Source organism: Bos mutus, chromosome 23 (genome assembly GCF_027580195.1).
Source record: "Bos mutus isolate GX-2022 chromosome 23, NWIPB_WYAK_1.1, whole genome shotgun sequence".
In the NCBI taxonomy this organism is placed as follows: Eukaryota; Metazoa; Chordata; class Mammalia; order Artiodactyla; family Bovidae; genus Bos; species Bos mutus.
In genome coordinates, this window is record NC_091639.1 from 12728291 (window position 1) to 12740625 (window position 12335).

The 12335-nt window shown below is 43.0% G+C and overlaps 1 protein-coding gene across 1 annotated transcript in view; it reads right to left on the reverse strand.

Moving 5' to 3' along the window:
- Positions 1-12335, reverse strand: part of KIF13A (kinesin family member 13A) — a 203751-nt gene that overhangs the window by 29729 nt on the left and 161687 nt on the right. Inside the window, 7 exon segments of the mRNA XM_070361021.1 lie at positions 2707-2853; positions 3037-3169; positions 4642-4793; positions 8048-8221; positions 9137-9281; positions 9283-9296; positions 11992-12141. Of these exon segments, the coding sequence (XP_070217122.1) occupies positions 2707-2853; positions 3037-3169; positions 4642-4793; positions 8048-8221; positions 9137-9281; positions 9283-9296; positions 11992-12141 (915 nt within the window).

Consider the following 12335-nt stretch of genomic DNA (forward strand, 5'->3'; position numbering starts at 1 on the left):
TTTGATCTTGGGTCAGGGAACTAACATCCCAGAAGCTACGAGGCCAAAAAATAGAGAAAGAAACAAAAATAAAGAAATCCCCATTTGTAGAGAATATCCATCTCTATGGAAGCAGGTTCTACTTAAAATGAAACATCCTTCTTTCATTTTTCTGGGGTTATTAGAGGGTTAATGTTAAAAAGGAAGTGGAGTGGCCTGGTCATATAAAAGACTATTTTTTCCAAGCACTTTAAAAAATATGATTACACTGTTTTCATATTGAAGTATACTTCAAAATATACTGCTTTTCAAAAGTGCTTTAAAAAATACTGTTAAAATTATTCTCTGTGTAGACTTTAAAATAAACTTCAGCTTTAGTTTAGTAACCATCATTTTCATTTGGATAACTAACTTATTAAATGCAAGCCAATACTGAAATAATTTTCCTCGAATTAATTCCCCATACTAATGAATAAAGTACAAACAGCCCTAATTTATCATTATTTCTTAGACCAAGGAGATACTTTTATTCGCTGAAAACCAGCTTGAGCTTTCATGATGTAGAACTATTGTGAAATCAGCTTTTTCTGGACTGGCTCCAGCTATCACATCAAAATAATTCTAATGTCTTATTCCACCAACAAAAACAGTACTGGACATGACTTGAAGCATGGTGCAAAGAAAAACAAAAGCTTTAAAACTGTCACGGCTTAAATTTGCATGGCAGGTACTATATTCTTTGAGGTTTTAACTCAAGGGGTATAGCTGCTCTAAAAAGTGCAAATAATCAACCCTTATAGTGTCCCTTTGGGCTCCCCTTGTGGCTCAGCTAGTAAAGAATCCGCCTGCAATTCGGGAGACCTGGGTTTGATCCCTGGGTTGGGAAGATCCCCTGGAGAAGGGGAAGGCTACCCACTCCAGTATTCTGGCCTGGAGAATTCCATGGACCGTATAGTCCATGGGGTCGCAGAGTCAGACACGACCGAGCGACTCTCACTCTCACAGTGTTCCTCAAATGAGAATAATCAATCAGTTAACGATATCCATCAGTTAATGATCCATGTCTGGAGTCATGGTTCAGGACACACAGATTCAAGGTTTTATCTACGATCAGAGATTCATTAAGCCACAAAATCTTATGGCAGAAAGGGACCTCAGAGAATTATCATAGTTTTGGAGGAAAAGAAAAGGGAACTCAAAAAAAAAAAAAATATATATATATATTTTTAATATTTATCTATTCGGCCGCATTGGGTCTTAGTTGTAGTACGTGGGATCTTGGTTGCATCATATGGGATCTTCCGTTGCAGAACGAAGGCATGTGGGATCTTGGTTCACCGACCAGGGACCAAAACCCGTGTCCCCTGCGTTGTAAGGCAGATTCTTAACCAGTCAACCACCAGGGAAGTCCCAGAACTCAAAGTTTAAATGACTCAGTTAAATCAAACAAAACTAGGTATCCTCACTCCAAGTCTGAGCTCTTTCTACCAGGCCCTGTAGCTGCCCTCAAAGTTAATGGCCAAGTGAGGGAGAGCCTATTAATAACATCTACTCCACACACAGGGAAAAGTCTGGTTGAGAAGCCTCCCAGAAACAATAGACTCCAGCCTCACAGCTCCATTTACACTCTTCCCAGGCTTTGAGTCTGAGGCAGTTTTGGCCTGGGGTGAAACTCACAACTCACAAAGTTGTGCCTTCCTTTTGGCCGAACAGTCCAAGTCAGTGTCCTTTTTAGCTTTCAGGAAGAAGCCAAAAGGAAACTGCAGGAAGATGAATCATTCTCAGGATAGTCTGGGCTTCTGCCCAGACTCTATAGAGAAACTTTTTCTCCCCATCATGACACGGAGCATGTTGCCTTCACCTGTGGCAGTGAGGGAACCAGGATTCAACGATCTGATTCTTCCAAGTCTCTAAGTTGCTGTTGTTGAGTTGCTAAGTCGTGTCTGACTTTACGACCCCATGGACTGCAGCCTGCCAGGCTCCTCTGTCCGTGGAATTCTCTAGGCAAGAATACTGGAGTGGATTGCCATTTCCTTCTCCAGGGGATCTTCCCCAACCAGGGATGGAACCTGGGTCTTCTGCATTGGCAGGTGGATTCTTTACCACTGAGCCATCGGGGAAGCTTTTCTCTAATTATAATTGATAGCAAGCCAGGGACTCAGTGAAGCACGTGAGTTCTTTCAGGCCCCTGGGGACAAGTCCCTGATCTCAAAGTTTATTGTGATTGGCAAATGTGATGAACTCTTAGATGGTTCCACCTTTTAATTAAAAAAAAAAAAACAAGATTTAGCAAAAGGAGATTTAATGAACATAAACGATCATGAGGACAACTTTCAATTTAAAAAAAAGGAAAGCTTTCAGAGAGCTTGTTAATTATGACAGCATCTGGGGGCAATTTTATATTAATAAAAGTGGAATCAGGCCAAAGCCAGCAATGTCACATACCCAACATAATTTGGGCCTGATGTAAAATAAAACCTGCCTAAAATAAACAAGCACAATAGCGTCAATGTGTTTTTATAAATAAAATTATTACTACGCAGCACTAAGCCAATATGGTATTTTAAACCTAGTAAAAAGGCAACGGATGGACATATGAATGGGGTGGGGGTGGGACAGATACATGGTTACAGATACAAAGAGCTTGGTTATATTCCTAAAGAAGACTACCTTAGTTCTGTATTAACCAATCTTTGTTAAACTCTGCTTCAAACCTGTTGGTCTCACCTGGTAACTGTCCAGCCCTCTCTGGAGCTTGGTTGACCTGGCAGTGATGCAGCCGATGGAGATGGACAAGATGGCTTCAACCATGAGCGGCAGTGTCCCGGAATGCTGGACAGGCTTCACTGTGACTTGGACTCTCCGGGAATGACCCTGCAGAGGCGGGGGTAGGATGTGGAAATGGGTGCCAGGAATGGGAACCGGGAGGGACAGGCGAAGAGGATAAAGGAAAGGGGGAAGAATGAGGGAACAGACAGGCAAAGAACTAGAGCGCTCCAGAAACTGTGAGAAGGGGACAGGGAGAAAGCATGAAGCAAGCTGAGGCAGACCGAGTACCTGTCTGAGCTGAAGGACGCCGCCTGTGTTGACGTCCTTGGCCTGGTGAAGCTCCACGGCGGCGTACTCCCCCAGCTCGTTCAGCTCCAGGATGGAGATCCACATCTCTATTCTGCGAGTAACTTCATTCCACCTGCAGAAACACGTCCCAGCAAACAACCAAGTCATTATTCTTTTAACATTTATTTATTCTTATTTATTTGACTTTGTTGGGTCTTAGCTGCAGCATGCGTGTGTGCTCAGTTGCGTCCAACTCTTTGCAACCCCGTGGATTGTATTGGCTGCCAGTCTCCTCTGCCCATGGGATGATCCTGGCAAGAATACTGGAGTATGTTGCCATTTCCTCTTCCAGGGGATCTTCCTGACCCAGGGATCAAACCTGCACCTGCTGCATTGGCAGCTGAATTCTTTAGCAGGGCACCACCTGGGAAGCTCCTTAGTTGCAGCACCTGGGCTCAGTAGTTGCACAGAGTCTCTACTTGTGGCTCATGGGCTTAGTTGCCTCTCAACATGGTGGAGTCTTACTTCCCCGACTCTGGATTGAATCCATATCCTCTGCACTGGAAGATGGATTCTTAACCACCGGAGCCTCAGGAAAGTCACATCCATGACATTATTAACCAAAGACATTATTAGCAATAGGAAGAAGCCCCTAGTCACTGAGCATTTATTATGTGTAAGGCACTGAGCTATGTGTATCACAGGTTATTTTCCTATTTAGCTCTCAGAACAACCTCGTATGGTATAGGTTCTTTTTATTTGATTGAGGTATGACACAGTGAACTGTCTAGCTCTCAAGTGTAGAGCTGGATGAGTCGTGACAAATGCACGCATCTGTGCCCCTTGTCTGGCCATGACCACGGCAGGCTTGCTCAGGCCCCTTCCCACTCAATTCCCACACCATTCGCAGTAGCTGTATAACCTCAGATTCGTTTTATCTGCTCAAGAACTTCATATAAATGGAATCATGCAGTAGTGTGCTCCTCTAGCTCTGGCTTCTCTGATTCAGTACAATGTTTGTGAAATTCGTCCAAATGGGTAAGAGTGGGACACAGTCCTTTTCCTTTTTTTTGTTGAGTAATATTCTATTGTGCAACTACTAACACAGTTCATCATTCTCACACTGAAGGACATCTAGGTTGTTTACAGTTTGGGGGACATTATGAACAGAACTGCCATAAACATTTATGTACCAGGCTGCTTATGGACTTACATTTTCATTTTTCTTGGGTAAATACCTAGAAGGAAGATTGCTGGGTCATGGGAGAGGCAAAGAATCAACTTTAAAAGAAGATACCCTCCTGTTTTCTTCTATAAGCTATATAGTTTTATCTTTTACATTTAAAGTCGTGCTCCATCTCCAATTAAGTTTTGTGGAATCATGTGAATTAAGATCAAGGTTGTTTTTTCCCAAGTAGGTACCCAGATGTTTCAGCCTCGTTGAAATGATGTTCCTTTGCCTGTTGAATTTTCCCAAAACCTGGTAGTTCCTTTCATTATTCCCATTTCACAAAGCAGGAAATAGGCTCACAGAGTCCTAATTCTCAACCGCTGTCCAAGCGCAAGCCTTGACCCCGCGCCTGAAGCCCTCAGCCAAGCACACACCTGTCATGCAGCGTTCTCGTCTTAGCATGAAGGGAATCGACTTCCCAGATGGAGCTGCCGTTCCCGGTACACCGGTGGCCCCACACTTCGATGGCCAGTGCTCCATCTGAAATGAACTCCAGGAATTCTTCCGTTACGTTGACCACGTAATCCTGGGATAAGTAGGGAAAGGGAACAGGACAGGAATTATGCAGAAAGGAATCTGTGAAATTTCCTTGTTACCTTTCACTTTAGAGTATGTAAGCTTGATCCCAACCTTAAACCCATCACTGCTGCTGCTGGACAGAAAATGGCAAAGAAACCAGCATATTAGATGGGAAGGGATACCCGAGATAACTGAATTGAGTTCCTTTCTTTAATACAAGAGGACACTGAGGAAAGTAGCCGCCCCATATTACACGGCTTGCTGTTGCAGAGCTGAACCTATCCTCCCTTCCTTGTGGTTCGGTCTCTTTTCCCCAGACCACTCCGACTTTCAGCTGGAACAGACCAATCAGCACAGCAAAAAAAAAAGAGGAATTTATGATTGTTCCTTGCTATGGCTTAGGAGACTAAAAACAGAATTAAATCTTATATGATTATCTCCACCAATCTGCACTCTTGCTCTTAAACGCTCCCACTCCAACTTTTCAAGAAATGTTTGTTTATTTATGTCAGCGCTCGGGCTTCTCACTGTGGTGGCTTTTCTTGCTGTAGAGCACAGGTTCTAGAGTGCACAAGCTTCTGTAGTTGTGGCTCCCACATTCCGGAACACAGGCTCAGTAGTTCTGGCGCACTGGCTTAGTTGCTCCTCGGCATGTGGGATCTTCCTGGCTCAGGGATTGAACCCATGTCTCCTACACTGGCAGGTGGGTTCTTTACCACTGAGCCACCAGGGAGGCCCCACCCACTCCAATTTTTCACAAAGAGATGAGTGAAGAGATAGACACTGAATGGACGGAGCAGTAGAGCAAATCACCCAGAACAAAGCAGCAGGCAAGGAACCACTTTCATTTCCTTCCCATTAGCAGGAAAGGGAAGGAAACGGAAGGGCTGTGCTGTGCTGAATTGGTTTAACATTATACTACCTAACTTTTTATTTTATTTGGAGACCAGTTCAGTTCAGTCGCTCAGTCTTGTATGACTCTTTGCAACCCCATGGACTGCAGCATGCCAGGCTTCCCTGTCCACCAACTCCCAGAGCTGACTCAAACTCATGTCCATCAAGTTGCTGATGCCATCCAACCATCTCATCCTCTGTTGTCCCCTTCTCCTCCTGCCTTCAATCTTCCCAGCATCAAGGTCTTTTCTAATGAGTCAGATCTTCCCATCAGTTAGCCAAAGTATTGGAGCTTCAGCATCAGTCCTTCCAATGAATATTCAGGACTGATTTCCTTCAGGATTGACTGGTTTGATCTCCCTACAGTCCAAGGGACTCTCAAGAGTCTTCTCCAACACCACAGTTCAAAAGTATCAATTTTTCGTCACTCAGCTTTATGGTCCAACTCTCACATTCATACATGACTACTGGAAAAACCATAGCTTAACTAGATGGGCCTTTGTCAGCAAAGTAATGTCTCTGATTTTTAATATCCTATCTAGGTTGGTCATAGCTTTTCTCCCAAGGAGCAAATATCTTTTAATTTCAAGGCTGCAGTCACCATCTGCAGTGATTTTGGAGCCCAAGAAAATAAAGTCTGTCACTGTTTCCATTGTTTCCGCATCTATTTGCCATGAAGTGATGGGACCAGAAGCCATGATCTTCGTTTTTTGATTGTTGAGTTTTAAGCCAGCTTTTTCACTCTCCTCTTTCACTTTCAAGAGGAGTTCCTCTTTGCTTTCTGCCATAAGGGTGGTGTCATTTGCATGTCTGAGATTATTGTATTTCTCCCAGCAATCTTGATTCTAGCTTGTGTTTCATCCAGCCCAGCATTTCACATGATGTACTCTCCATATAAGTTAAATAAGCAGGGTGACAATATACAGCCTTGAGGTACTCCTTTCCCAATTTGGAACCAGTCCGTTGTTTCATTTCTGGTTCTAACTGTTATTTCTTGACCTGCATACAGATTTCTCAGGAGGCAGGTCAGGTGGTCTGGTATTCCCGTCTCTGGAGGAATTTTCCACAATTTGTTGTGATCCACACAGTCAAGGCTTTGGCATAGTCAATAAAACAGATGTTTTTCTGGAATTCTCTTGCTTTTTCTATGATCCAGCGGATGTTGGCAATTTGATCTCTGGCTCCTCTGCCTTTTCTAAAGCCAGCTTGAACATCTGGAAGTTCTCTGTTCAGGTACTGTTGAAGCCTAGCTTGGAGAATTTTGAGCATTACTTTGCTAGAATATGAGATGAGTGCAATTGTGTGGTAGTTTGAACATTCTTTGGCATTTGCCTTTCTTTGGGATTGGAATATTTGAAGATAGAGCCAGAATTTTAAAATGAAAATAAATTTAATGACCAATTAGGACAAACTGCACATTTTAGGGGTGAAAAAAAACTCCAGGTCACATAGTGAGTCCAAGGCCTCTGATACTAGTACTTATTAAGCCAGTTTTTAACTAGGATGTATCTTAAATCCAGGTTTCACCCTTCTAAAGGAGCAACTTTTTGCCTGTAAAGAAATATGAGGAATATTTAAAAGAATATTCAGAAAACAACAACAAAAGATTAATAAAGAATTAACAAATAGACTTGGTAAACACAGCTTAAAAAAAGTGGGCTACTTGTTTTCATAAAAATAATGACTTGACAACTGATGAATTTATTTACAGGGCAGCAATGGAGAAACAGACATAGAGAACAGACTTATGGACACGGGAGAGGGGAGAAGAGGGTGAAACATATGGGTAGAGTAACATGGAAACTTACACTACCATATGTAAAATAGAGAGTAGGAATTGCTGTAGGTCTCAGGGTACTCAAACAGGGGCTCTGTATCAACCTAGAGGGGTGGGATGGGGAGGGAGATGGGAGCGAAGTTCAAGAGGGAGGGGACATATGTACACCTGTGGTTGATTCCTGCTGAGGTGTGACAGAAAACTACAAAATTCTGTAAAGCAATTATCCTTCAATTAAATAAATATACTAAAAAAGGCACACACGAAAAATAATGACTTAATAGACTTTACATATGAGAAATTTTACAAGTGGTGATATGGATGTGTTTTCTAAGTGTAGAACCAGAAAAAACGGACACAAATTTGAAAAAAAAGTAATCTCGAGAATCTATTACAAATTGCCCATGGAATATAATTGTAATATATATAGTGGAACTGTATGTAAAAAATAAAGTACACTTGGAGGTTAAAAAGCCTAATAAATGTGTTATGTTTCATAATGGGGAAAACCTCTAAGTTACAAGTAGACTTCTGAACTGAGTCCCAGCCGGCAGCCTCCCAAGTAGTTCATTTTGGAATGGCATTTGTACCTGACAGTGGGAGAAGGTCACGGTGTACTGGGCGTCCTTGGACTGTGGGGAAGGCACCTCAGGATCCACGACAGGGGCGGCCACCGTGGGCTCACACTGGTCCCAGAACGTGTATTGACAGAAGACGAAATTTGAGAGGTTTAAGGGCAGCCCAGTTGCTTCTTTAATTTTTACCTGAAGAGGAAAAAACAAACCAACCACAAATATAACTCACATAAAGAGAACAAACTATGCATGCTTTTCACAGGGATGAAATAAATCAGGCATCCATTTGACATCTGAAATATTCTTGCCTGGGAGATTCCATGGACAGAGGAGCCTGATGGGCCACAGTCCATGGGGTCGAAAAGAGTCGGACATGACTGAGTACACATGCATACAAGAGCATCTGTAATGAAATCTGTACCACAGTTTTGTAACTACAGTATATGAGCACAGCGACAAATGCACACATCGTTCTCAAACTTTCCTAATGACCGAGTTTCAGATACAGCTGCAACCTTTACTAGAAAAGCATGATTCACTAAACAATATACACTCCTTGCAGCTCACATACATAGAAACTTTCAAAACTTCACACAACTGCCATCATAAAGTGTGCTGTACTTCTGGAAAAAGTACTATCCATCACCATGTTTGCTGTCAGAAAGTTTAACTTGTGCCATGTTTTATGCAGGGGCTTCCCTCATAGCTCAGTTGGGAAAGAATCTGCCTGCAATGCAGGAGGCCCCGGTTCGATTCCTGGGTCAGGAAGATCCGCTGGAGAAGGGATAGGCTACCCACTCCAGTATTTCCAGGCTTCCCTGGTGGCTCAGCTGGTAAAGAATCCGCCTGCAATGTGGGAGACCTGGGTTCAATTCCTAGGTTGGGAAGATCCCCTGAAGAAGGGAAAGGCTACCCATTCCAGGATTCTGGCCTAGAGAATGCCATGGGCTGTATAGTCCATGGGTCGCAAAGAGTCGGACACGACCGAGCGATTTTCATTCACTCACTCACTCACGTTATATGAAAAATGCCCAAGATGTTCCATCAAATTGTTTTGAATGGAAAAGGTCACTCATCCGAGCCTCCGCAGCCCCGCCCTCTTACCCGGCATGTCAGCTTCTTAACTCGGTGAATGATTTCCCCGGTGCTGTCTACGACTTCAAGACTCCCGCTTTCACTGGAGTTCTCCGAGGAGTCGTCCTCCGCCATGCGCTCCGGGACAGCGCCTGTCACTCGCATCACTTCCACGGAGACGCCCTGCAACCTGGGCCAAGGAGCCAGAGCACCGTGGGGTTAAAAGGCAGCCTGTGGACAAAACCAACCTGAGACGGAAAGCGTGCAACCATAACCCAAGTGAGCAGCTCCACTGGGACTACCAGGCCGCCTCCAGCAACAGGAAACTTCCAGAGCTAGTCCACTCCATCACCTGCTCTGTAATCACCGGGCTTTCTTGGAGCGAAATCTGCCTCCTGGAATCATCTTCATTCTTACCCTTCTTCTACAGGACAGTTCATGAACAGCACAAAGGCAGCCAACACATGCTACTTGGTGTCATCTATTTCCCTTATTCATATTCATTCATATTATTATTTATTCATATCATTCATATTCATTCACATACTCATCTGATCAAACACCTGGCATCGTGGGGAACACCAAGATAAAGACACAGGCTCTGCTATCTGGATGTTCACAGTCAAAAGAGGAGACAGCAAATTAAAAACCCAGGAACAACAGTATAGATTAACTGCTCTAACAGAGATATGTGTGGGTTGTCACAAGATGAATGTATCCACTCGACAAATATTTACGGAGAAGTGACTAGGATGCCAGGGAAGGACTAAGCACTGCGTTTACAACAGCAAACCAAACAGTCAGGCCACTGGGCTCATACAGCCTCTATTCTCTTGGGAGCAGAGAATGTGAACAGACCTCACACGGTGGCCAGAAGCAGGGTCAGGGGTGAGACCTACTCCAGGAGGGAGGACAATTACAAAGCCACTAAGTTATAAGGAAACAGTTCCTTTAAGATGGTTTTTCTAAACAAAAGGGTGGGTGGGTGGGGTTTGAAGTCTCCAGAATATCTTAGTGGTTCTCTGCATCATTGAGAGTTTAGCAGCGTCTCTCCTGTAACTTGTAGCACAGAACTGAAATTAACAGGAGGAATGACCCCGACCTTCGCAGACTTGGAGGGTGGTAATCAATCAGGTTTATCTTGGATACCGCACTTTAAGGCTGTAACGACAAGTTGTGAAAGGGATACACGCGCTGGGGGTGCTGCTGTCATCTTAAACAGTGAGGCTCATTCTCAAAGATAGCTCAGAGCACCTTCTGCAGAGCCACCGGCCCTGGCACCCAGGCCCTGTGAGAAATTAGTTGATGGCATTTGACATGTGAGACAAATGTGGAGGAAGGAATACGAGAAAGGGAATAAAGGAAATATGAGAAATCAGTTAGAAGATGGTACTTCTTAAGCTTTTTACTCCTAATGTTTTTTGAGAACCTAATACATTTTTAGTAAAATTTTAGGGGTATCAATGGAACACTCAAAGCCCACCATGGACCCTAGCTAGCTTAAGTAACCCTGACTAGGGACTCAGCTACTAGGTCTCTTTGAAATTGGAGTTGTGCCCATTTTTAACATGGGAAAAAGTAAGTTAGCTCACTAGTCTCCCACACCATAGTGTTCACAGAGGGGGTTACACATGTGGGAATATGAGACATGTATTTACACATCACAGCTGGGAACCTAGGGTTTATTTTCTGGGTTCACTTCAGGCAGAGTGGAGCCCTATACTCAGCCTGCTCTAAGAACCACCATGAACCATATGTAAACTACATAGTCAGAGGGAATTTGCTATATGATGCAGAGAGCTCAAACTGGTGCTCTGTGACAACTTAGAGGGGTGGGATGGGGTGGGAGGAAGGTTCAAGAGGGAGGGGACATATGTTTACCTAAAGCTGATTCATGTCGATGTATGGTAGAAACCAATACAATATTGTACAATTATCCTCCAATTAAAAATAAATTTTAAAAGTAAAATAAAAATGTAACTTAAAAAAAAGAATCATGAAAAACAACTTAGTATTTCCAAATTTGCATGTTATTTAAGAACAAATTACTTTTAAATTTAGTAGCATCATGAAATATTGATGCTACTAAATTTAAAATGAAGACATTCGTTGATGAACTGGGTAATAAAAAAAAATGTTTGAACTTGAACATTTTCTGAAATGTTTCAGGCTGACATAAGGCCAATATAATGAAATAACTGATATACAAGAGGCATTTTTTTTAAGAGGTGGTAACAATGGGATGGTTAAGCTTGTTTGCTTTGAATATTTCAGATTTCAAAATAATCCCCTCAAGTTACATCTTATAAGGGCTTCCCTTGTGGCTCAGATGGTAAAGAATCTGCCTGCAACGCAGGAGACCTGGGTTCAGTCCCTGGGTTGGGAAGATGCCCTGGAGAAGGGAACAGCTACCCACTCCAGTATTCTAGTCTGGAGAATTCCATGGACAGAGAAGCCTGGCAGTCTATACAGTCCATGGGGTCGCAAAGAGCTGGACATGACTGAGTGACTTTCACTTTCACTTTTATATTTTGTAAAGACCACTTAGGGGCCAGGAAGGAGCTAAAGGGTATTATGGAGGTAAGAGATTAAAAGAGAAATCAATGGGGGGCACAGAGCCGAATCTGGTTTCCAAAAGATTTCTAACTTGATTAAAACAAAGAAAATCCTGTGAACCACAAACAAAAAACATGTTCTAATAATCTTTTAAAGCCATGAATTAATGTTGATAGTTCCTATTCATATTAGTAGGGAAAAAAGAACGTGATCCTGAGGCTTCACCCTAGTTTCTGGATGTAAATCAAGAACATAACTTAAATCGAGTTAAAACAACAAAATCCTCACTTGGGCCATAGTCATTTTCTCCCAGCCTGGCTTGTCCTTACCTCCCCCTGCTGGCTGATGATAGGAACTGCATACTGAAGCTTCACATCACAGAAGAGACACTCCAGGAACACATTCGCCACGCCAATCAGGTTGTGATTCTCTTGGGCTTCATAGAAAGGGTCACCTCGTTTCCCGCAGAGTCGCTTCGCCTGAGTGGCAGGACAGGTTGGGGGATTGGGGGTAGGGGGTGAGTAGGAAAAGAAAACATCAATCTAATACTATTTAAAACTAGCTATTTTGAAATGTTTCAAAAAGAAAGCATTTATCCACATTGATTAAAAGTAAAATCAGAATCATGTCATACAAATAAATCAAAACTAGCACACGGGAGGGGCTTGTTAGG